The sequence below is a fragment of the Talpa occidentalis genome, unplaced genomic scaffold, assembly GCF_014898055.3.
Source record: "Talpa occidentalis isolate TD23 unplaced genomic scaffold, MPIMG_talOcc4v2.1 talOcc4.7, whole genome shotgun sequence".
Taxonomy (NCBI): Eukaryota; Metazoa; Chordata; class Mammalia; order Eulipotyphla; family Talpidae; genus Talpa; species Talpa occidentalis.
In genome coordinates this window covers 118,955,263-118,981,853 of record NW_023605083.1, presented here as the reverse complement: position 1 = coordinate 118,981,853, position 26,591 = coordinate 118,955,263, and the positions used below count along the sequence as shown (strand labels likewise).

Sequence of the window (26,591 nt, the reverse complement as noted above, 5' to 3'; positions counted from 1 at the left end):
TTATCCGTTTGGGCGGGCTAGGCGAAGGTTCAAATGCAACTGGAGGCGCTTTCCTAACCGACGAGCGTCTGTGGGAAGCCGCTTGCTCATCCTCGTATCTCGTGGGGGTCGCCGGTTTAGTCTCTTGCCGGGTTCTCGAGCCCCTTCACGATCGTCACCATGGAGGTGTCACCTCTGCAGGTACAGCTCGCGGAGGGGCCGGGTCGTGGAGCCCCAGCGCTGCGGGACGACCCCCTGGCCGCGGGTGAGGGGCGAGGGGCCCGAGCTGAGGTGCGGCCGCGGCGGGCCGGAAGCCCGGGTGTTGCGCGTCTCGAAGAGATCGTGAAGAGGCAAAAGCCCCTGCGGGGCCGATGGCCAAGTATTAACGGCTGCACTGGCTTTTTAGGGCGTTGTGCTTCGTTTAAGGGTCACGTCAGGAGATCGGTATAACAGGATCCGTAGCCCCGCGTGTGGCGATGCGCCGCTCTCCTTCCCTCGGGTAGAAAATGGGGTTGAAGGTCGCCGGCCTGGAAGCTGCAGAGCGTGGCCGGGGCGCCCACTGAGGAGCCCCCGCCCGCGCCGCTCAGATCTGTCCTCCCGCGTCCAAAACGTGGACGTGGCCACAGCCTGACTCTAGAGCCTCCCAGACGGATGCTCAGCTCGAATCTCTTGTGGGCTCGGGACACAGGAGCACTCAGTTAATATCTGTGAGGTAGATGAAGCAAGTGGGTGTGTTTGATGGATGACGTCTAAAACCTGAGGGAGAAATTTGCCTGTCAATCACTGGGCGAGATAATACATGTATTTATATACATAATATCTACTTATATATTAATATATGAATGTATTTATATATGTTTATATATTAATATATATTTCAACTGACATCTGGGATCCGGGCTGCAGTGTATTTAAATTACCAGGCTTGTGCAAAACAATGTAGACTCCACCAATAACTACTTAAAGATGGAGGTTTGTTCTGGTGTTTTTGTTTAAGCATATCCTCGTGGTAGACGTTTTGTTCATAGTTTCTGCTAAACCTATGATTAAAACTCCTTTTTCTTCGATGCTTTTTTAAAAATGACTAGCCTGTAAATGAAAATATGCAAGCCAACAAGACAAAGAAAAATGAAGATGCTAAGAAAAGACTGTCTATTGAAAGGATCTATCAAAAGAAAACCCAATTGGAACATATTTTGCTCCGCCCAGACACCTACATTGGCTCTGTGGAATTAGTGACCCAGGTAAAGGGACAGTAATAAAATGCAATTTCTAAGTAGTTAAAATATATAATTTTCCATGTTAATTTTCTCTGCTTTGACCAGTTCCAATGACTTGGTATACTTTGAGTGCCAGTGGAACTGGCCAAAGCTATCAAATAGAGAAGTATTTAATCCAGAATGCTTTTTAGTGATCGTGATGATAAAACAAGGTAGGCTGAAAGTAACTGTATTTCTTTGCCTTATTTCTAGCAAATGTGGGTTTATGATGAAGATGTTGGCATGAACTATAGGGAAGTCACTTTTGTTCCTGGTTTGTACAAAATCTTTGATGAGATTCTAGGTGAGTAAATGTTTTCTTTAAAAGATCTACTGGGCCTACCCTGGTGGCGCAGCGGTTGAACGCTGGGCTGCCCGCAGCCTCTGCAGCGCTGGTTCGTTCCCCCGCCGCCGGCGAGGGTCCCACAAATAAATAAATAAATAAATAAAAGATCTACTTGTCAAATTCTTCCTAAGAAATATCATCCCTAGGAAACCCTCTAGCCAGAGCTCCTTTCATTTCAAACAGTAGCAAAGCTGAGGCAAGTCTAGTCTACTGAAGTATAAGCGGTTGAATTCTTTCCTAGAAATAGCGCATAAAGTATAGTGCAGTGTAAATAGTCATAAACAGGACTGCTAAATTGACATCAGCTATTTATAGGTGTTAATTAGCAATGCTATTTCTGTGCTATGGGGGATTTTTTCTTTCTGTATTTTAAAGAATTTTTTTTTTTTTTAAAGATTTATCCATTTTTATACAAGAACTGGGGTACAGGCCAGAGGCGCGGGGGTGGGAGGGCGGAGTGTATGTGAGAGGATTCACCAGATACAGAGCTGGGAACAGAACAGACAGACTGACGAAATACACTGCCGAGGGGAGCACTGGGCGAGACGAGAGGTCTGCCCCGCCATGTGGGTATCACCCTGGCAGGCTGGAAATCCAGCCGGCACTGCAGAGGCTGCGGACAGCTTCACAGTGCTGCGCTCAACCCGCTGCGCCACCAGGGAGGCCCTTAAAGAATATTTTTAAAATACTTTAATTTCTTAGAAATGTGTATTTTCTTTTCTTTCAGTCAATGCAGCAGACAACAAACAAAGGGACCCAAAAATGTCTTGTATTAGAGTCACAATTGACCCGTAAGTCCCTTGCTTAGTCTTTTGGTATAATTTTCAGATAATTGCATTTACTATGATTTATAATAAAGTTGATTTTTTGTTTTTAATGAGTTTTCAAAAGCAGAATGCTACAATGGCCAACTTATACCTATCACCTAGATCCAACAGTTATAAACACTTTGCCATATTGGCTCCATCTATATTTTTTATGAATGATTTCAAAATCAGTCACAGACATTATGACAATTCATCCCTAAATACTTAAGTAAGCATCTCCAGTAAATGGTAAAGAGCTTTAATGTTTTTTTCTTGATGCTATTCAAATAGTAAACCAGCAGGTGGTGATAAAGAACAATTTGATCTAACATTTTTGGTTATAAATTCTGGGTGTCCCTTTCTGCTGTGATCAGAATGCTTGTATCACCTTTTATTTTCCATTTATGACATAAACTGTACTTTTAGGCTCTTTTGGGGAAATCTAAGTGTTAATAATATGCCTGAGTATTCCTAAGGGGGGTGGGAGCAGTTAAAGGATTCACCAGAGACACAGTCAGGAGCAGAGTAGGGATATTCACTGAAATGCATTGCTGAGGGGAGCAGCAGGGCAAAACAGGAAAGGTCTGCTGTGCCATGTGTGAGTTAACTCCCTGGCCTTAGCAGAGGTAGCGCTGAGACAACCCCAAGGCCACCAGGGCCTACACCCCAGTTCTTCTATGCATAAATAAATCTTTAAATGTAATATTAGGTGTTAGGTTAACATTTGTTTTACAATAAAAATTTCAATCTTCCTTAGGGAAAATAATTTAATTAGTATATGGAATAATGGGAAAGGTATTCCTGTTGTTGAACACAAAGTTGAGAAGATGTATGTCCCAGCTCTCATCTTTGGACAGCTCCTAACTTCTAGCAACTATGATGATGATGAAAAGAAAGTAACAGGTAGAGTATGGAGGAAAATAAAGAGCATATTTGTTGCTGAAAAAAACGCATGTTATAATAACTGGAATAAAAGTTAAAAGTATGGGAATAAATCTTTATAATTAAAAACTTGTGATTAAGAAATAAAGCATTAATGACATGATAACAATAAAATAGTATTTTATATTTATTTGCCCAGGTGGTCGAAATGGCTATGGAGCCAAATTGTGTAACATATTCAGTACCAAATTTACTGTTGAAACAGCCAGTAGAGAATACAAGAAAATGTTTAAACAGGCAAGTAAATAGATATCTTGTTCCTTGATTAAACTGTACTATAGCAATTTATAAGCTAATAAATTATGGACACTTAACTCTGTTAGGTTGTCAGCATTTACAAATTTGTGTCATTTAGTTCTAGTTTGTGAGATAACTTGAGGGTTTCATCTTTCCTATTCTTTATTTCCACAGACATGGATGGATAACATGGGGAGAGCTGGTGAGATGGAACTCAAACCCTTTCATGGAGAAGATTATACATGTATTACCTTTAAACCTGACTTGTCTAAGTTTAAAATGCAAAGCCTGGACAAAGATATTGTTGCTCTTATGGTTAGAAGAGCATATGATATTGCTGGATCCACTAAAGATGTCAAAGTCTTTCTGAATGGAAATAAGCTGCCAGTAAGTATTTTCCTGGATGTTAAGGGCAATGAGTAACTTTGTGATCCTTATCAAAAGCAAAATTGGGGCCTCCCCTGGTGGTGCAACAGTTGAGCGCTGTGTTGTGAGGCTGCCTGTAGCCTCTGAAGCGCCAGTTCGATCCCTGGCCACCGGCGAGGGTCCCACCAAAAAAAAAAAAAAAAAAAAAAGCAAAATTGATATTTTTTTCTACCATGTTTTTCTTATCACTTCTCAGATATGTTTGGGGGGGAATCTACCACAATTTTTTTTTTTTTAGTCAGCTCATTTTAACCTTACTAAAGGAAATAGCTTTCTTAAAGTGTCACCTAAAGAACTCCTTTTGGGCTCTTTAATGACCCTTTTTTTATGCCCATCAGTGAACATCATTTCATTGGTTTTGAAAAATCCTCATATTCTATTATTGAATCTATTTTTTATGACTGTTTAAAATACCTTCATTTTATTTTTTTTTTTTTTTTTTTTTTTTTTTTATAGAGGCATGTTTTATTTTTATTTTATTTTACTTGTTTGTTTGTTTGTTTTATACATGCACTGGGTACAGTCAGAAGCGCGAGAGGGCGAGAGAATTCACCAGAGCCAGAGCGGGGAGCAGAGCAGGCAGAAGGACCGAAGTACACTGCTGAGGGGCAGCGGGCGGCAGGAGAGGTCTGCGCGCCATGTGGGACCCTCCTGTGGTGGCCGGAGCAGCCGGGGATCGAACCGGCGCCGCAGAGGTCACGGGCAGCTTCGCAACCCAGCGCTCAACCGCTGCGCCACCGGGGAGGCCCTAAATACCTTCATTTTAAATTTCTGTACAGATAAAAGGATTTCGTAGCTACGTGGATATGTATTTGAAGGATAAGGTAGATGAAACTGGTAATCCACTGAAAATTATCCATGAGCAAGTAAACCACAGGTGGGAAGTGTGTTTAACGATGAGTGAAAAGGGCTTTCAGCAAATTAGCTTCGTAAACAGCATTGCTACTTCCAAGGTAATTTTACTCTTGAATTATTGTTATTAATCTTTACATGTTTTTAATATGTTAAATGGACTGAAATTAAGAAAGTAAATTTTTTTAATGTTTGCTTGTTACAGTTTTAAAGATACTGAGTTTAACAGCTTGGTTTTTTTTCTCATTAGGGTGGCAGACATGTTGATTATATAGCTGATCAGATTGTGACAAAACTTGTTGATGTTGTGAAGAAGAAGAATAAGGGTGGTGTTGCAGTAAAATCACATCAGGTATTATATTTTAGCACAATTTTCTTTTTCTAAAGTCGAGAAAGAAGAGCAAGGCTATAAATAAAGCATGGGTAAGTTTTAGTGATTTAATGTCAACTTTTACTGCAGGTGAAAAATCACATGTGGATTTTTGTGAATGCCTTAATTGAAAATCCAACCTTTGACTCTCAGACTAAAGAAAACATGACTTTACAAGTCAAGAGCTTTGGATCAACATGCCAATTAAGTGAAAAATTCATCAAAGCTGTGAGTATTTAGAAATGAAAATAGAAGCACTTACTTTACTTGCCATTGCCCTTCCAGCCCTGCAGAAAGAAATATTCCTTCCACATTTACTTTGCTAAGTCTTCTCACTCCAAAAATAAAAAACGGCTTTTACCTCACTGATCTTACTTACCAGGATCTTAATAACCATCTATTTGCTATATTTCCCAATTATATTATCACCATTTGGTTTAAATCACTTGGCGAATTCACCCTACCTAACTGCTTACCAAACATCTTCACTTGAATGCCTTAGGTTCTCTGTCAATATATTCAAAACTGAATTGGTTATCTCCATACACTCTAACTTCCATGCAAAGAACTCCCCACTACCCCCCAACAAACAAAACTATTTCCTATCATAGTATAAGGATCTACCCACCCTCCTGGTTGCATAACAAAAAAACTGGAAACCTCTTTATTCTGCCTCTTTTTCAATCCAGCCCTAAGAATCATCTGGACGCCTCTGTAGCCTCCCACCATGATCTCCTCTGGATTACTAGAATAGGTTCCTGATGTTCACAATGTTTCAATCCTTTCTTTGCAGTGCTCTTGAATAATTTTTTTTGTATTAAAGCAGACATGTTGTCTGCATTCTTTTGAAATCTTTCAGTGACTTCTACACTTAAAAAAAACCCAAGTTCCTTAAAACTTACTTAGTCCAAATTCTATAAAACCCTGTCATCTCAGTGCCTCTTTTTTCCTTTTTTGTCTTAACTTACTTCCTTGTTGACTTTAAATTACTCAAAAGCATGGTACTCTTCTTCTTTTCACATGTTAATCCCTTTGCTTGAGGTACTTTTCTTTTGGAAAGCCTTTATTCCCTTTCCCCCCAGCTGGTTTACACTTTTAACACTAAACATTATTTTGTGTAGCACCCTTTTCGCTTATTCACAAGATTCATCACGCTTAGAATTTCTTTAGTTTTGACTTATTTTATCTCAAACTCTGTAATGACAAAGGACTGTCGAATTTGTTTTAACCACAAGATCTCCAACTTTGTACCTGATACAGTATAATTACAAATCAGTAAATTTTTATTGAATAAAAGAACCCAAAGGAACTAGATGCCTCAGCAGTGATAACCCCCCAGTCCAGATGTGCCACTTTCTATCCAGATATTATTGTTTTTCCTCTTTTTCAGTCATTTCCCATTTTCATGGGAGCACATTTGTGTTCTAGATTTCTAACAGAACTCTTCATCTAACATAATCTCATTTTCAGGCAACTGGCTGTGGTATTGTAGAAAGCATATTAAACTGGGTGAAGTTTAAGGCCCAAGTCCAGTTAAATAAGAAGTGTTCAGCTGTAAAGCACAACAGAATCAAAGGAATTCCAAAACTTGATGATGCCAATGATGCAGGTACACATTTAATATTTTCAAACTTTGTCTTATACTTCAGTTATTTTATTAATGTCATACCACGGATATTTTTTCCCATGACACCTTAACATTCAATGGAATATTTTAACTTTTCAAAAATCAACTGGGCCTCCCTGGTGGCGCAAGGGGTTAAGCCTCCCACTATGAAGCAATCCCCAGCCTCTGCAGCAAGAGTTAGATCCCCGGCAGGCCAGGGAACAACCAACATGGCGAGGCAGACCTCTCCTATCTCGTCCATGACTCCCCTCAGCGGTGTATTTCAGTCAGTTGCCTGTTCTGTTCCCCAATCTGTCTCTGGTGAATCCTTTCACCCCCGCATCTCTGGCCTGTACCCCAGCTCTTGTATGCATAAATAAATAAATCTTAAAAAAAAAAATCAACTACTTCCCTGTTATTAACCATTCAGATCATTTACAATATTTGAGTGATATAAACAAGGTTGAGATGATTATTTTGGAATATAAAACAAAAATATACACTTAATCTACTAGCTAATGTAGGGAAAGACCCTTGACCCTTTTTGATCCCTGACTGGGTGTGAAAATTAAACTGATAAGACAGATTAACAGGAGAAAAGCATATGAATTTGTTAGCATAAATTTTATGTAACACTGGAAACTTCAGAAGCAAAAAGAAGACATACATAATGGTTAAGCTTTATGATTTTATTTTTTTTAATAGTTTTTTTTTTTTATAGAGGCATGTTTTTATTTATTTATTTATTATATTTGTTTGTCTTGTTTATACATGCACTGGGTAAGTCAGAAGCGCGGGAGGGTGAGAGAATTCACCAGAGCCAGAGCGGGGAGCAGATGAAGTACACTGCTGAGGGGAGCAGCGGGCGGCAGGAGAGGTCTGCGCGCCATGTGGGACCCTCCTCTGGTGGCCGGGGAGCAGCCGGGGATCGAACCGGCGCCGCAGAGGCCGCGGGCAGCTTCGCAACCCAGCGCTCAACCGCTGCGCCACAGGCCTAAGCTTTATGATTTTAAATTACATTTAATGAAGAGTGGAAAGTCATAAAAAGATATGATAGGACAAAGATTGCGTAAAAATTAGGAGCAATTGAGCAAGTCCTATTCAGAGATTTTTTTTTTTTTTTTTTTTTTTAAGAATTATTTATGGGCCTCCCTGGTGGTGCAGAGTTAAAGTCTCAGTGCTATCAAGCTATCTGCAGCCTGCAGCCACTGCAACATGAGTTTGATCCCCAGCCAGGGAGCTGACCCACATGGTGCAGCAAACCTCTCCTGTCTTGCCCGCTGCTCCCCTCAGCAGTGTATTTCAATAGATCCTCCTGTTCTGCTCCCCACTCTGTCTCTGATGACTTCTCCTACCTCCCCACCTCTGGCCTATTTCCCAGCTCTTGTATGCATAAATTTTTTTTTTAAAGATTTATTTTTATTTATGCAGAGACATAAATAAAAAGCTGCTGATAGCTTAATAGCACTGAGTCTTTAACCCCTAAGCCACCAAGGAGGCCCCTTCTTCATAGAGATTCTAAATGTCCCTCTTTGTGGGGTGAAAATGTTCCTTTCATCTAGGTGTAGGGAGGGCTCTTCTCACATAAGGGCATCTTATGACCTTCAGGGAAGAAGTTATTTTGGTGGGAATGTCAGAGAGATCTTTTGCGTGTAATTCTCTCAAACTGCTTCAGCTTAAAATATTTAATATGCCAAAGTGCCATATCTTAGGGTAGCGTTTCCAAAACCCCATCACCAACAGATATTTTTAATATAATATAATCAAATATCTGAAATTAAGGTTTTTTTAAATTAAAACTTAAGCTAAAAAATACATCTATTAGGTCCATCTTACTCCTAAGTCAACTTGTCATAAATTGTGAATTATCTGTCTTTTATCATATGACTGAATTAGTATAATGGAGACTGAACTAAATGTGCTAATATTAATTTGTATACTTTTATTTTAGGAGGTCGAAACTCCACTGAGTGTACACTTATCCTGACTGAGGGAGACTCAGCTAAAACTTTGGCTGTTTCAGGCCTTGGTGTGGTTGGGAGAGACAAATACGGGGTTTTTCCTCTTAGAGGAAAAATACTCAATGTTCGAGAAGCGTCTCATAAACAGGTAAAATATACAAGCTAAATCTTTAGAATCTAAATCTAGTTTCAGAATGCACAACTTTGTGCTCTTATTTCATTCATTCACTGGACACTTTGAAATATATTTTAGCCTGTTATTTTAAGAAATTAGATATATTTATGTTATATCTTGAGATTTTTTTTGACCTACTAAAATAATAAGCTTATAACTCAAAATACTAGAACATGAGAATATCCAAGTAACATGCTATTGTATTCCTTTATTTTTGGTAAATTTGGTTTTTTGTTGTTGTTTTTAAATTTACCTCATTTTGGTATATGTTCATTTCAGATAATGGAAAATGCAGAAATTAACAATATCATCAAGATTGTAGGTCTTCAGTACAAGAAAAACTATGAAGATGAAGATTCACTGAAGACTCTTCGTTATGGGAAGATAATGATTATGACAGATCAGGTCAGATTTATTATCAGATAATCTAGATTGGTAAATTAAATTAAATATGTCTTGCTTGCCCCCTTTTTTTATTTTGGCGTGGATCTGGGGTGTAGGCCAGACTAAGAGGATTCACCAGAAACAATGAGGAACAGAACAGGCAGATCTACTGAAATACACTGCTGAAGGGAGCTGTGGGCAAGACTGGAGAGGTCTGCTGTGCCACATGGGTTATCTCTCTGGCTGAGGATCAAACTCATGCTGCAGTGGCTGAAGATAGCACTAGCTTCATTATGCTGAGACATAACCCCTTGTGCCACCAGAGAGGCCCCCACGGCCTTTTTTTAGCAGGACCATTATTCCTTCTTTTCATGATTATCTGGGAAGCCAAGACTGAGTTGAGAGTGCATTGCTTTTTTGCCATGATAGGAAATTCCTTAAACTTGGAACTTGATTCAGTATCTCTGATCAACCTCTAATTAGATATTATGTTTATATGTATGTTACATATATAAGTTAAGTGGGTCTGGACTTAAACAGTCTTTTTCTCCTCGTAGAAAGTTTTGAGAAATTATTAGTAAATCAATCTTTTTTGTTGTTGTTGTTTATAAACCATTATTTGTGTTTTGGCTTTCCAAATATTTCCAGGACCAAGATGGATCCCATATTAAAGGCTTGCTGATTAATTTTATCCATCACAACTGGCCCTCTCTTTTGAGACATCGTTTTCTGGAGGAATTTATTACTCCCATTGTAAAGGTATACTAATTCCTAAAATGACATAATATTTTTAGACCCTACTCCTCAACCCTGGAAACATAACCCCAGTAATGTGTGGTGTGGTATTCAGGGGTGTATGAAGCCACAGCAGTGCTTTCTTTACCACAGGTGTCTAAAAATAAGCAAGAAATAGCATTTTATAGCCTTCCTGAATTTGAAGAATGGAAGAGTTCCACTCCAAATCACAAAAAATGGAAAGTCAAGTATTACAAAGGTCTGTAATGAAACCCATACAGAACTTCTCATTTTGTCATATCTCTTGTTAGAGATTTTATGTAGTCACTTGGTATTCTTTGTTTTGTAGGTTTGGGCACTAGCACATCAAAAGAAGCTAAAGAGTATTTTGCAGATATGAAAAGGCATCGTATCCAATTCAAATATTCTGGTCCTGAAGATGATGCTGCAATTAGCCTGGTGAGTTTGAGTTATATTGCATGTATACATTCTAATTTTAGAAATCACTGCTTTAGTCAATGGAAACATTTAAATTTTTACAGAATGGAATGTTTTCAGTCAGCATATCCCAGCGAAAGGGACCAGATATTGTAGAAAACTGAATTTTTTTTTTTTAAAGATTTATTTTTATTCATACAGAGCTGGGGTACAGGCCAGAGTTGCGGGAGGGTGAGCGGATTCACCAGACAGAGCGGGGAGCAGAATAGGCAGGCGAACCGAAAGCACTACTGAGGGGAGCAGCGGGCGAGACTGGAGAGGTCTGCCTTGCCATGTGGGATTCTCCCTGGCTGGCCAGAAATAGAACCGGTGCTATGGAGGCTGCGAACAGCTTCACAGCGATGCGCTCAACCCAGTGCGCTACCTGGGAGGCCCAAAAACTGAATTTTTACTATTAGTTTTTTATAGAAGAAATTTTCTTGGAACCTATTGATATCAGTGACATCTTTTTCATCTTCTAATTTCTGTAGGCTTTTAGCAAAAAACAGATAGATGACCGAAAGGAATGGTTAACTCATTTCATGGAGGATAGAAGGCAACGAAAGTTACTTGGCCTTCCTGAGGTAAAAATTTTAAATACATCCCACCAACTGCTATTAACTGATCTTTAATGATTGATATAGCAAATTAACATTACTGAATAGTTAGTTCAGTTTAAAAAATTAATGTAATAGATAATTATATAAATATTATTTAGACTGCTATGTAAATGTGTTGGGCCTAAAAGAAATTATAAAGGCAATGCACTTTTTCTAACACAGTTCAATTTGCATTATCTTTAAAACATACAGACTACTTCTGCATAATTCTATCTGTTTGAAGGGACTTAAGAATTACTGAAATAATAGTTCCAAGAGACTTTGTTTTATTTTCATGTTAAACATTGCTGAGACCAGTGATCTTTTTTTTACTTTAGATTATATAATGTCTCTTTCACTCCTCAGGATTACTTGTATGGACAAACTACCACATATCTCACATACAATGACTTCATAAATAAGGAACTTATCCTGTTCTCTAATTCTGATAATGAGAGATCTATCCCATCTATGGTAGATGGTGAGTTCCAATTTGTTAGTCTGTTTTCCTCATAATATAGAAATCGGTGCCCAGAAGTAGTTAAATTGAGGATACTAATGCTTGAACTTCTTTCATTTTGAAGGTTTGAAACCAGGTCAGAGAAAAGTTTTGTTTACTTGTTTCAAACGGAATGACAAGCGAGAGGTAAAGGTTGCCCAGTTAGCTGGGTCAGTGGCTGAGATGTCATCTTACCATCATGGTGAGGTAAACATAATCCATAATGTTTTCAAAAGCTTTATAGCAGAAATACCATTAAAGTCATTCTCCAAACATTCGGTGATATTTTAAGTTGGTACGTCCATAGTATACTGAGAACAATTTGGTGGAATCTATCAAACTACAAAGTATGTTTACCTTTTGACCTCACAGATCTATTTCTAGAAATAATATTCCTGTCTGGACACTCTAGTCTGCAAGGATCTATGTCCAAAGATACTTACTGATGTTTATTGTAATTTTGTGATGCCAAAATTTAGACATTGAAAATATCCAGTGATTGGAAAGTTATTATAAATGGTGATACATCTATGCATGGAATTTACTTAAAATAAATCTGTATGTACTAACACTGACAAATGTCCATGGTCCATTGTCAGATAGGAGGGAAAGACAGAACATTATTTAAAGCAAAAGATCTGAAAGGATTTGCTTCAAACTTACTTTTCCCTGGGAAAACTGGAAAGAGCAACCATCCGGTTTTTTATATATGTCTGAATTGTTTGACTTTAAACAAATTTTTCCTTTTTTTTTTTTACTTTGTGGTTTGAATTGCTTATTTATATTCACTATGTAAATATAAGATAGTTCTAAAGCACTAGATTGCCATTAAAAGAACTTTAAATATAATGATTATATTTTAAATCAAAATATAGTAGTACTCAGTAAATTTTTACACAACAAATGATTTTTAAATCTTACCATGTTAAGTATAATCACAGTTTAACCAGAGGCCAAACATACATACACAACTATAAAATAAAGCAATATATGCTAGATGAGAAATGATCAAAGTATTGTAACACAAAGGAGAAAATAATTTATTCTTCTGAGGGTAAAGAGAGGAGCTTTGCCCTCAAGGTTGAGTAAAAGTGACAAATTAACTGGTAGGCCCAGAGTCATGAACTTGAAGCCAGTAATCATAGCTTTATAGATACCACTTCTGCCATATGTTTATCTAGGAAAAGTCAATAATAATAGTAATGATATAATAGTAAAAGTCAAAATGCCTCATAAAATTAGAGAATTAATAGTGATGGTTTGTCTTAATAATGGCTATGTATTATTAAAACCTGCTGTTTAATTAATGAATCTTTTGTCCCCCCCCCTCCAGATGTCACTAATGATGACCATTATCAATTTGGCTCAGAATTTTGTGGGTAGCAATAATCTGAACCTCTTGCAGCCCATTGGTCAGTTTGGCACCAGACTGCATGGTGGCAAAGATTCTGCTAGTCCTCGATATATCTTCACAATGCTCAGGTGGGTATGCTTTCAAATTCTAGTAAATAGCCATTTCCATCTTTAAAGTAACATGAGGGCCTCCCTGGTGGCACAAGGGGTTAAGTCGCAGCACTGTGAAGCTACCCGTAGCCATTGCAGCTTGAGTTTGATCCCCAGCCAGGGAGATACACACATGGCGCAGAAGACCTCTCCTGACTCGCCCACTGCTCCCCTCAGCAGTGTATTTCAGTCAATCTACCTGTTCTGTTCCCCCACTCTGTCTGTCTCTGGTGAAGCCCCTCACCCACCCCTCTGGCCTGTACCCCAGTTCTTGTATGCGTAAATAAATAAATCTTTAAAAAAAAATAGTAACATGATATTTAAGTGACTCAAAATATAATTAATGAGAAATAATACTTTTTATGTAGGCATTTGGATATTTTTAAAACTTTTTAAAGTTTAATTATACTATTCTTTGTAATGAGTGAAACATCGAAATCCTATTTCAGTTTGATAACCATAGTCTTGTATCCCTTAAAAGTATTGTTTCCTTGGGCCTCCCCGGTGGCACAGTGGTTGAGCGCTGGGTTGCGAAGCTGCCCGCAGCCTCTGCAGCGCCGGTTCAATCCCTGGCTGCTCCCCGGCCAGCGGAGGAGGGTCCCACATGGCGTGCAGACCTCTCCTGCCACCCGCTGCTCCCCTCAGCAGTGTACTTCGGTCCTTCTGCCTGCTCTGCTCCCCACTCTGTCTCTGGTGAATTCGCTCACCCTCCTGCGCTTCTGACTGTACCCAGTGCTTGTATAAATAAATAAATAAATCTTTAAAAAAAAAAAAAATATTGTTTCCTTGCCAGTCTATAAATGTTCATACTTCCATTTCTTACATTTTCTTCTCTTTGTTCACGTAAGGCAGTAGATTCTCAACTAGAATAAATTTTGCTCCCCAGAGGACATGTAATGATGTCTGGAGATTTTAAAGATTTATTTATTTATTTATGCAAGCGCTGGGTACAGTCAGAAGCACGGGAGGGTGAAAGAATTCACCAGAGCCAGAGCGGGGAGCAGAGCAGGCAGAAGGACTGAAGTACACTGCTTAGGGGAGCAGCAGGAGAGGTCTGCGTGCCATGTGGGACCTTCCTCCAGTGGCTGGGGAGCAGCCAGGAATCGAACCGGCGCTGCAGAGGCTATGGGCATCTTCGCAACCCAGCGATCAACCGCTGCACCACCAGGGAGGCCCTGGAGACATTTTTTATGACAGCATAACTATGCTACTGGCATCTAGCAGGCAGAGGCCAGAGATGCTTCTATACCCCCTGCAGTGTGTAGGACCCCAGTGAAGAATTACCTGACCTAAAATGTCCCTAGTGCCAAGGTTGAAAAACCTTCAGTTAGAGAGTTTAGGTCAAAGTAAAAAAGAGTTTGTTTCTTCCTAAATACCACAGTTGAAAATTTACTTCCTTTACAATTCCATGGAAAGTACATTATGAATGGTCGGTTTTCAGTTGTCATTTTATTCAGCCTTTTAGCAGCACTGGACACAGTGCACCATCCTCCTTGAAACTCTTTGGCTCCCAAGATACCAGACTATTGGTTCTCCTCCTTATTACTGTCATTTACTAATCTTCCCAACCTGTAAATACTAACCTGCTCCGTGACTCCATCATCAGAGCTTTCTGGGAATAGTTTCCTGTCCATGGATCTTAGTCCCTTCCCTGATCTTTAAACTTTTATGTCCAACTACCCTCTCAGCATTTACCTGGATGTCTAAAAAGTATCTCAAGTAAAAGTCCAAAACCAAATCCTTAGTATTCCTATCTCAGTAAATCAAAGGCTGGGGCCTCCCCCGTGGCACAGCAGGTAGAGCTCAGTGCTGTGAAGCTGTCCGCAGCCTCTGCAGCGCAGGTTCAATTCCCGGCCAGCAAGGGAGATCCCCACTTGGCACATCACACCTCTCCTGTCTCCCTGCTGCTCCCCTCAGCAGTGTCTTTGGTCCATCTCCTGTTCTGCTCCCTGCTCTGTCTCTGGTGAATCCTCTCACCCTCCCAAGCCTCTAGCCTGTACCCCCGTAGTTGTATAAACAAATAAATCTTTTTAAAAAAAAAAAAAATCAAAGACCATCCTTCTAATTCTGAGAGTTCTTAAAAATCTAATTCTTGGGGTTGCCCTTCACTCTTTCTCCACACATGCATCCAATTCATCAAATCCAATAGGCTCTGCATTGGAAAATTACTAAGCTAAACTACTATCTCTGCTCTTCTCCTGTACTCAAATATACCACACACACTTCCTCTTCAGAGCCTTTTACCTGCTGGTCTCTGCCTACAATACACTTTCTCCAGATTTCCACATGGCACATTCTTTCGATTTCTCCTCTGTCCTAACATCTTATTTATGCTATTCCTTGATCATTCTCACCTCCTTTATTTTTCTCTACCAAAATGTGAGTTCCTTGATGACTGATACTGTCCACAGTGCCTGGCACATTGAAAGTGGTCAGTAAGTAACTGTTAAATGAATATTAGTCAGCATGTAATACCAAGGTTATTTTCATGTACAGATATGAGATGGCACATGTCCTGTTCTTGAGAGTTAAGTAAAAATGCCAATATTTTTGTAAAATAACTTTCTTTGTTTTCTTTAGTCCCTTGGCTCGGTTGTTATTTCCGGCAAAAGATGATCACACTTTAAAGTTCTTATATGATGACAACCAACGTGTTGAGCCTGAATGGTACATTCCTATTATACCCATGGTGCTGATAAATGGTGCTGAAGGAATTGGTACTGGATGGTCCTGTAAAATCCCTAATTTTGATGTTCGTGAAGTTGTAAATAATATCAGGCGTTTGATGGATGGAGAAGAACCTTTGCCAATGGTAACTATTCTATGTGTATTAGGAATCTTAGTTTTTCTCTGGTTTCAATTCAGTACACTATATGATCAAAGTCTATAAATTTACTTTATAGACTTTAATGTTAGATGTATTGTTTAATGCCATTGTGATTACTGTGTTTGGTATGAAATTTAGAAAATACTCTTTTTAAATATCAATTTAGCTTCCAAGTTACAAGAACTTCAAGGGAACAATTGAAGAGCTGGCTTCAAATCAATATGTGATTAGTGGTGAAGTGGCTATCCTTAATTCCACAACCATCGAAATCTCAGAACTTCCTATCAGAACATGGACACAGGTAAGTGATTGTGGATTTCTTTTTGATTTTTGTGACTAGGGAAAACATTTTTTATACTCTTGCTTGTTGAATATTCAGGAGCCTTTATTTCAGGAAATTTACGAAGGATTATTTTTTTTCTTTAGACTTATAAAGAACAAGTTCTAGAACCTATGTTGAATGGCACTGAGAAGACACCCCCTCTCATAACAGACTATCGGGAATATCATACAGATACAACTGTGAAGTTTGTTGTGAAGATGACCGAAGAAAAACTTGCAGAAGCAGAGAAAGTTGGACTACACAAAGTCTTCAAACTCCAAACGAGTCTCACATGCAACTCTATGGTATGTCTTGTTTTATGAGAAAAATCTATGATTCAGTTTGTATTAAGGATTAACACCAACTTCTAAAGTATAGTTAAGGCTACATTAATTGCCAAGTTAATCTATTCTTGGCTCTAATTTTGTTTTTCTTTTCCAGGTGCTTTTTGACCATGTAGGCTGTTTAAAGAAATACGACACAGTGTTAGATATTCTAAGAGACTTCTTTGAACTCAGGCTTAAATATTATGGATTAAGAAAAGAATGGCTTCTAGGAATGCTTGGTGCTGAATCTGCTAAACTGAACAATCAGGCTCGCTTTATCTTAGAGAAAATAGATGGCAAAATAATCATTGGTATGTTTGTTTTTTAATAACTGTGTGTATTTGAAACATCATGCCAACTTTCTTTAAACACTTTTGTTGAGAGTAATGTTGGGGATAAAGGGAAAATTCGTTTACTTCAGCTGATTATAAGAGAGGGCATGTCTTATATATTTGTAAGTTTGAAAGAGACAGCTTTTCCAGATTGAGCATCTTGAGAAATGAAGATTTGATGTTTAAACAAGAAGAGAATAGAAAGAAGTCCCTGTGTAAACTGAAAAGAAGAGATAATAAGTCTTGTAGGAGAGTAAAAAAAGGAAGATTATAAATGTCTTTATAAGTAATTTGTATGCTCAAGACTGGAATATCATAAGGTTTTTTTTTTGTTTTTGTTTTTGTTTTTTAAGACATTCTGGCACTGAGAAGACACCCCCTCTAAGTCAGGGTATAAGTGACCAAGAAGACGACAATTTTGACTAGAGCCTGGGTGTAAGGAAGGTTAAAAGAAGTAGCTCAACTCTGGCCACCATTAACTGGGAAAGCCAGCTAACTAATGAGTTACAGTAGTAGCAAGGCTCAAAACATGAGAACATGACTTTTGGTGATCACAGAATAATTTTCTGGTAGCATATAAAAAATGTTTAACTAGTAGTTACATGTTCATTTTAATGGATATTTTAAAATTATAAACACTAGCATTATCAGTACCCTAATTTCATAGATATAATTGCTTAAAGCAAAGCTAAAACAAGTAATACTGGAAATTACTAAAAGAAAAGTGAAAATTGTATGGAGGACCTAAATGTAATCTATATCAAGTTAATTGATAAAAGATGGAACTCTGAAACTCCATGAAGAGCTAGTAACTCTTAATATCCCCCTAAGTCTAATAAATTAAATGCAGTAGACATTTGAAAAGAAAAAGGAAACAAATAGAGAAATCGGTTTGGATGGCACTAAAAGCTTGGCAAATCAAGTGTTGAAATAAAAAGGACCTGAAGAGGGACAGAGTACAACTGAGGTAGAGACTTGCCAGAAATAAAGATTATAGTTGTTTTCTGTTTTGAGGTATGCTTAGTGCACAACTTCATATATAATTTGACTGCCCCCTTGTGGTAATTTTTTTAATCTTTAAAAATTTATTTATGTATGCATACAAGAAGTGTGGTGTAGGCCAGAGGTGGAGGGAGGGTGGTTTGAGAGGATTTACCAAAGACAGTTGGGGGCAGAACAGGCAGACTGACTGAAATACACTGCTGCGGGGAGGACCATGTGAGACAGGAAAGGTCTGCTGAGCCATGTGGGTTAGCTCCCTGGCCAGGGAGTGGCTGTAATCTCTTGAAAGCACTGAGACTTTAACCCCTGTGCCACCAGGGAGGCCCCCCTTGTGATAATTTATATTTGTCAGTGGTTATGGGAGATTTGCCTATCTACCAGAATGTACAAATAATTTATGCAAGTTACCCGTTCCCTAAAATATTGCTCAAAACCATTATCACGCTTTACTTTTTTTTTTTTTAATAGAAAATAAACCAAAGAAAGAATTAATTAAAGTTCTGATTCAGAGGGGATATGATTCAGATCCTGTAAAGGCTTGGAAAGAAGCCCAGCAAAAGGTAATTTCTAGATTAGCATCTTTCTATATATTTTAGGACTGTATATAATCTAATGTCCATGTTTTCATTTCCCATTAAAGCTACATTTAATGCCTCTTTTAGGTTCCAGATGAAGAAGAAAATGAAGAGAGTGACACTGAGAAGGAAACTGAGAAGAGCGCCTCTGCCGCCGATTCTGGACCCACCTTCAACTACCTTCTTGATATGCCCCTCTGGTATCTAACCAAGGAGAAGAAAGATGAACTGTGCAAACTGAGAAATGAAAAAGTGAGTGAGTTGTTGATGGCTGGCCCATGCTGCTTAGCTGTGTTCTAATGGTGAAAGTTAAAACTTGATTGTATGCTTCATGAAAATGCTATTTCTGCACATAAATTGACTTAAATTTCTTAATTTTCTTATGAAGGAGCAAGAGCTAGAAATATTAAAGAGAAAGAGTCCATCAGATTTGTGGAAAGAAGACTTGGCTGCTTTTGTTGAAGAACTGGAGGTGTGTGGTTAGAATTTTTATTATTAAAATCAGTAATATTTTCTAACAATATACTTCTTTGCCAAGAAATTTCACAGTTCAATAGAAAGAATATAGGAATGGATTATTAAATAGTAATTAGGATAAAATACATGATGTCAGGAAACATACTACCTAGCAGTTCTTGGACAAGGAACAGAAAGGGCAGGAGTTGATTTTTGATAAAGGGAAGGAGCTACTGAGATTGACAAGTTAAAGAAAATTTAAGTGCTGGAAGACCATTCCAATCTCTCAATTCAACATAAAAGGACAAAGAAAATTTACCATCAGGGTTGGCTAATCAGTAGTTTCAGATAATCCTTTTATTTAAATCTCAGTCACGTTCAATTTCCTTTCCATTATTTTGACATATGAAAAAGCAATTTCATAAATTAAGCTAAAAGACTTAACATGCACATTTATATTACAGTGTGGATGTCCAACTTGTTATCAGTTGATTATATGAATATATATTATTATAGTCACATCCTTATTTTTTATTTAAGTTTACTAAAATGTATGTACATATTTTTTCCTTGCCCCAGTTTCTTCCTCCTGTGTCCATCAAGGTTAAGTGGTGGAATCAAGGCTAGAAGCTAATCTTCTGTCTCCATACTTAACCTTTTCAAAATGTGCCTTAATTATTTTGTCACTATTATTAGTAATGGAGTGGCTTATCACAAATTTTTCTTTAAATGTAACCAGTTGAATTCAGCTAAACTGTTGTCTTTGTTTTCTGTTCCTCTAAAGTAATACAGATGCTGTGATCTCTTTGCTAATAATTGTGCCTTCTTATACCCCTTTTGTAGGTTGTTGAAGCCAAGGAAAAACAAGATGAACAAGTAGGACTTTCTGGGAAAGGGGGGAAAGCAAAGGGGAAAAAAGGACAAATGGTTGAAGTTTTACCCTCTCCAAGTGGAAAAAGAGTCATCCCCCGAGTGACCGTAGAGATGAAAGCAGAAGCAGAAAAGAAAATTAAAAAGAAAATTAAGGTAAAACCTTGAAAATGTTACATGCAAAATACTTTAAGCATATTTCCATTTAAAATTGAACAAGTTATAAAATTTTCAATCCTACAGTTTGAACTTATCTTGTATCTAATCATATTTTCATGAACCTGACTTTTTTTTTGTTTAAGTATCTTGAAAAAGTCATACCTATACCTTTATTCAGAGCTATCTACCCTCCCCCACTCTCTCCCTATTCAAAGGTCTAAATAAAAACCCAAAGGGGGGGAAAAAATCACTGATCTCCACTATCCTCCACTATATATATATCTGACTACATATTATTACAAATAATAAGTTGACAGGACTTTGTGGTTTTATCTTGCTGTCTTTTAGAATGAAAATGCTGAAGGAAGTCCTCAAGAGGATGGTATGGAACTAGAAGGCCTAAAACAAAGATTAGAAAAGAAACAAAAAAGAGAACCAGGTATTAAAAACATTTTACGAGTTGAGATGAAGATTTATTTATTTATTTATATGAGCACTGGGTATAGTCAGAAGCACGGGAGGCTGAGAGAATTCACCAGAGCCAGAGCAGGGAGCAGAACAGGCAGAAGGCCCGAAGTACACTGCTGAGGGGAGCAGCGGACTGGCAGGAGATGTCTGCGCGCCATGCGGGACCCTCGCCGGCGGCCAGGGATCAAACCAGCGCTGCAGAGGCTGCGGGCAGCCTAGCGCTCAACCGCTGCACCAACGGGGAGGCCTGAGTTGAGATTAAATTGTATTTGTTACCTCGTACATTCCATGTAGACGTTCAAGAAGTTATTGAGTAGCATGAAGAAGGACTATGTTGAAATATACTGGAGTCTTCCTAAAACTAGAATTTGATTTATTTTAGAAAAGACCATTTTGTAATGAAAGAAGTAAAACTTGGACTAGAGTCTTGAGAATGAGGTAAAATTTAGGTATTCTAGAGTTTATTATACTCATGGAACAATGAGAAAGGCCCCCATAGGGCCCAATGAGACTTATAGTGGAGGATTGTTGGGGCTGTGGTGGTGGGCATGGTGCGATACCATACATTTGTAGGGGGATGAATGAGCCTATACCCCTAAAACAAATACATTATTGTAATCCAATGTTACGTCGATAAACATTTCTTTTTTTATAAAAGAGAGAGAGAGAAGTTCCCCCTTAACAGAGTAAGAGGTTTTATGTTGGCAAATAGTAGAAAAATAGTTAAAAACCAGATTACGGAGAACTAGAAAACCAGGTCATTTGAAGAGGATGGATAAGATTCACCTAGAAAATATGAAATAGTTGTGCCTAAGGAAAATTCATCTGACAAGAATATAAAGTAAGCACTTTTTCAGACCACTGAGAAAACTGAACTTGTAATCTTTGGGCCAAGATAAAAGAAAAGAACAAAGAATGGGTTAATTAGAGACATTTGGGGAAAAGGATAACAAAAATAGTGACTTCTTTAAACCTCACCCATTGAATATCTCATGGTTTGGTCCTAGCCATTATTTTCCCTTTGAATTATCTCCTTTACCTTGACTTCAGCAATAACCTCTTCATCTCCTTGTAATAATTCTTGCCCCTTGCTGATATCCACAATGCAACCTGAGAGAATTTATATATGCAAATCTGGTCATAATGGTTCTCTGTTTAAAACTAAATCCTCGGGGCCTCCCTGGTGGCACAGGTGGTGGAGCGCAGCACTGTGAAGCTGTCCGCAGCCTCTGCAGTGCCGGTTTAATCCCCGCCGGCCTCGGAGCAACCCACATGGCGAGCAGACCTCTCCTGTCTCCCCCGCTGCTCCCCTCAGCAGTGTATTTCGTCAGTCTGCCTGTTCTGTTCCCCACTCTGTCTCTGGTGAATCCTCTCACCCTCCCACGCATCTGGCCTGTACTCCGGTTCTTGTATAAATAAATCTTAAAAAAATTAAAAAATAAAACTAAATCCTTAACAAAACCAACCGTACTGGACCTCTTACAGTCTCCTAAGTGTACCATTTTCTCACAGGGCCTTCGTACATGCTATTTCCTGAATTATACTGTTTCATCACCTACCTCCCTTCAACAAGTTAGCTCTTTCTTTTATTTTTTAAAGGTTTATTTATGCACACAAGAACTGGGGTACAGGTCAGACGCGCAGGGGGTGAGAGGATTCACCGGAGACAGAGCGGGGAACAGAATAGGAGGAATGACTGAAATACACTGCTGAGGGAAGCAGTGGGCGAGGCAGGAGAGGTCTGCTGCGCCATCTGGGTAGCTCCCTGGCTGGGGATCAAACTCATGCTGCAGAGGCTGCGGATAGCTTCATAATGCTGCATCTCAACTCCTTGCGCCACCAGGCCCTTACTTAACTTTTAGAACCCAGCTCAAGTATATCTTTCGTGGAGAAGCCTTGTATTTGCACACACACATACCACATAACTTACTTAAATACATTGCATTCATTTATGGGGTTAGATAGCCAGGGGTAAGAGCCACACAAGAGGGACTGTGTCCAGTGTGTTCACCATTGTATTCCCAATACTAACACAGCTCAATATTTGAAGTGTGGATGGATGATATATGGAGAAAGTGAATCTAAGAGTTTATAAAAGGTGATTCCTATCTCTTTTCTAGGTACTAAGACAAAGAAACAGACTACATTGCCATTTAAGCCAATCAAGAAAGTAAAGAAGAGAAATCCCTGGTCTGATTCGGAATCAGATATGAGCAGTGATGAAAGCAATTTTGATGTCCCTCCACGAGAAGTAGAGCCACGGAGAGCAGCACGTAAGGAGAACTGAGAAGCCAGCTACTTGCACTGAAAGATTTCAGTGGCCAATATATTTTAGGGCATTTAACCCCAGAAGTTGTTAGTTTCCTAGAGCAGTAATTATACTACTTTTTAAAAAAAAAAAAAAAAAAAAACTAAGTAACTTTTAGGAGATTAAACTGAACTTTAAATCTTCATGAATGCTTTATCAATTTGTGGATATTTTTCCTGTTATCCTCTTTGACTTCTTTGTCCATGTGTCTTTTAACAGCAAAAACCAAATTCACAGTGGATTTGGATTCAGATGACGATTTCTCAGATTTTCATGAAGAAAATCAAAATGAAGATTTTGTCCCATTAGATGCTAGTCCACCGAAGCCCAGAACTTCCCCAAAGTGAGTATCTTCTCTATTGAGGATTTTCTCATGATTGTTTTTAGTAGTTGATAATACATTCCTTGCTCTTTGACACATTATGAATCGGTTGTCAGGATGTTTTTGTTTTGTTTTTCTAGACATACTAACAAAGACCTGAAGCCACAGAAAAGTGCCATGTCAGGTATGTGTTTAAGTAAAAGTAGTGAGACATCTCCTTTCCTGGGGCACTCAATTATCCGTGTCTTAAATTTACAAATAAATGTGGGTTCTTATTGGCATAACACTGATGTTATTCATTAGGTTTAGTTTTGCACATAAATGAGTTCTACACTTAATGTACTAAAAGTAATCTGTGCTTGCCAAGTACTGTGCTAGTTGCTAGAAATATGGAAAATAAAAACTGTTCTGGGCTCATGAAGAATCCAGAAATTAGAACAAAGTTTTTATGAGTATTTTAAATATTCCCGGAAAGCCACAGACTTGGTTTTTAAATAGGAATTTGTAGCAGGGACAAAGAAAATGGATTTTCACGTGTAGTTACATGTGCTGCCACCCTTCTCGTTTGAAGTAACAGACCTCAATGCTGATGACCCCAAGAACAGTGTGCCAGTTTCCTCAAGCTCCTCTGCTGCTGACTTCCCAGCTGAGACAGGAATTATAAACCCTGTTTCTAAAAAGAGTGCAACAGTGAAAAAGACGACAGCAAAAAGTGAGCCTAAATGTTGGGTTTTTGTTTTGTTTTGTTTCCAAAACATGTTTACTGGGTTGGTTTCTCATTCATCTTGACTCAGGACACTGTTAGTGCTGCTTCCCTCTGAAGAAGCATCCTTCTGGAAGCCTTGCTTTTCCTCCTGCAGGCTGGCAAAGGACCAGGGCACAACCACCACACAGTAGCACTGCTTGTGCATGGCTAAAGATGGTGGTGATTTCATAGCATCCTGGGCATTTCACATTCATGAAATAGGAATTGGGGCTCTGGACCAGGCACTTCTTTTAGTGTTTCTTCTTCTCCTCTTCTGGAGAGGCACAAAGGAGATCCTCTGCAAGAGGCATGTTCTCATGGGGTTCTCGTGGGGTGGTTGTCACTGCCAGAAAGCAATGTTGGGACTAATTAACTGGCTGCCACATGTCAGCTTCAATTGTTATTCCCAAAATTCACTGTGGATAATGAAATTAAACCTTTCCCAAATGAAAACAAATCTTTAGATCTTCATAATCAAAATTGGTGGTCAAAAGATTTAAAATCGCCATGTTGCTCAAAATGCTGGGCATCATCTAGTTCATTTTTATGACAAAGATAGGATTTATACGTAAGTAGTGGCAAATGTTTAATGTAAAAACATATGCTTTAAAACACTTTCCTCTCTAATGTATTTTCAGCGCTATCAGATTGTCTTTTCCCTGTTAGATATAAGCAGTCAGCAAGTTGCTAGCAAACGTTCACAGTGAGAACGACTTATCTCAGAGCAGCCGTCATGAATGCCTGTGTTGATTTGCAGGTCAGCCTCCCACCTCCACTACAGGAGCCAAAAAAAGGGCTGCACCAAAAAAGACCACCAAAAAAGATCCAGGGCTGGATTCTGACGTTTCTCAAAAGACTGATGCCCCCAAAACCAAGATTCGCCGTAAGAGGAAGCCGTCCACTACCTCTGACGATTCTGACTCTAATTTTGAGAAAGTTATTTCTAAAGCAGTCACAAGCAAGGTGAGTATTTCTCCTCCTCAGTCCTTTTTGTGTAGGTGTTTAACAATACACAACCAAGTTTTGCTCTTCACAAGTTGGCACATTTTTTAAAAAATAAATTTAAATTTCATAGTCCATTAGCTTTTACTAAGTGTAAGTCAGTTGTAACGAGTTGAATATGCCGCTTAGTGAGAGTTGCCTTAAATCTGTTTCTTACCATTTACTAAAGGTAGACAACTTCTTAAATTGTAATTTGTTAATATTTTTTACACTGGGGTTATGCTGTTAGTTTGGTAGTGTGTGAATGATGTGGCTCTTCTGCAGAAATCCAAGGGGGAGAGTGATGACTTCCATCTGGACATAGACTCAGCTGTGGCTCCTCGGGCAAAATCTGGACGGACAAAGAAACCTATACAGTACCTTGAAGAATCAGATGAAGATGATCTGTTTTAAAATGTGAGATGGCTATTTTAAATAATGATCTTATTAATAAGCCCAGGACTGGTTTTAAAGTTACCCTAAAGCTCTTAATTTCCTCCCTGCTGAATTTAGTTTGGGGAAGGTAATCTAGAACCATCCAAGTGAGGTATGTGGAGCCCAAATGCCTCCTCTTTCATAATACTGTCTACATAGTGACCAGCTCATGGGCATGTCCTCTCTGCTTTGTCTCTTTTGTGTTTTTCTTTGTCTTTAAAAATCTGATTTTAAATTCTCCTGGACTCTAGAGATAGTTGTGTGGTCACTTCAGCGTAATGTGGTTGCTCACTAGCCATTAAACTAAAACTGGAGCACTTTCATATAAAAGTGTCTCTTCTGTCTCTTTTCCTACTTTCAGTAGGTATGAGACAGAGCATGATTAATTCTGTTTTATCTTAGTTTTATAGGTGATTTTCCATCAAATAGAACTTAATTGTTCTAGTCTAGATAATCCCGCTCAGCATTTTATGTGCTGAATTTTGTTTAAGCAATGAGAAATTGCTCATATTCTTCATGTCCTTTTGAGTATCACTAGATAGAGACTGGAGAAAAACATCCTGGCTGTGTATCACCGCACCGCAGTCAATAGGATGAAGCAAATTATACCCTAAATTATGTGACTGTCTCAGTTCTTGACTTGTCCACTCTGGCTGCCTCCCAGAGAACAAATTTCTAGGGAGCACTGAATGGCGGGGTAGGGGGCAGCATCCGCTTAAAGGTCTTACATTGTTACCTGGAGCCACACTCAGTGGTGAGCGGTTAGATCTGTTTTAGGACATGTCCATATTTTCAACTTGTAAGCTTCGTAAAACTACATTTTTACATGTGTGTGACTTGAGTGGTGTTATCAATGTTTTTGTAAATACTTACTATGTTTTCCTATTTAGATAATTCAAATAATTTTGTACTTTAATAAAATGTTCTAAACAATGCAACCCATTGATTGCACTTTTTCTCCCCATGCCCTATATACCCTTTACCTTGCTCTAAAATGTATCCCTCCTCACTCCTCTACAGAATTGTTTTGATCACATTCAATGTGCCTGATAGCCCCTGCCTCTTAGAAAAAAATCAGAAACATTTCCCCAGAGCTAATTAGAAATGCAAATGGTGGGCCTCCCTGGTGGCACAAGGGGTTAAGCACTGCACTGAGAAGCTATCCACAGCCTCTGCAGCACGAGTTCGATGCCTGGCCGGCCAAGGAGCAACCCACATGGTGCAGCAGACCACTCCTGTCTCACCCGCTGCTCCCCTCAGCAGCATATTTCAGTCAGTCTGCCTGTTCTGTTCCCCACTCTGTCTCT

At 38.8% G+C, this 26,591-nt stretch overlaps 1 protein-coding gene and 1 pseudogene across 2 annotated transcripts; one reads left to right on the top strand and one right to left on the bottom strand.

The window, feature by feature from the left end:
* The first annotated feature begins 11 nt into the window (after positions 1–11).
* TOP2A (DNA topoisomerase II alpha) lies at positions 12–26,253 on the top strand. Of its 2 annotated transcripts, none has more exons than XM_037491455.2 (35): positions 12–180; positions 1,068–1,223; positions 1,452–1,542; positions 2,312–2,375; positions 3,148–3,293; positions 3,472–3,569; positions 3,744–3,956; positions 4,775–4,948; positions 5,098–5,199; positions 5,308–5,445; positions 6,688–6,826; positions 8,775–8,932; positions 9,239–9,364; positions 9,992–10,102; positions 10,232–10,337; positions 10,428–10,537; positions 11,047–11,139; positions 11,521–11,635; positions 11,739–11,860; positions 12,987–13,135; positions 15,737–15,968; positions 16,150–16,284; positions 16,410–16,610; positions 16,747–16,942; positions 18,434–18,525; positions 18,628–18,792; positions 18,929–19,012; positions 19,840–20,022; positions 20,374–20,464; positions 22,614–22,766; positions 23,021–23,144; positions 23,264–23,307; positions 23,695–23,835; positions 24,626–24,831; positions 25,135–26,253. In XM_037491455.2, the coding sequence occupies exons 1-35, from the start codon at positions 160–162 to the stop codon at positions 25,261–25,263; spliced, it is 4,608 nt and encodes a 1,535-aa protein (XP_037347352.1). In that variant the 5' UTR covers positions 12–159; the 3' UTR covers positions 25,264–26,253. The 2 variants fall into 2 exon arrangements, with proteins under 2 accessions (XP_037347352.1, XP_054544709.1); XM_054688734.1 differs by lacking the exon at positions 12–180 and adding an exon at positions 190–244.
* LOC119230392 (40S ribosomal protein S27-like) lies at positions 23,763–24,258 on the bottom strand (annotated as a pseudogene).
* Positions 26,254–26,591: the final 338 nt, after the last annotated feature.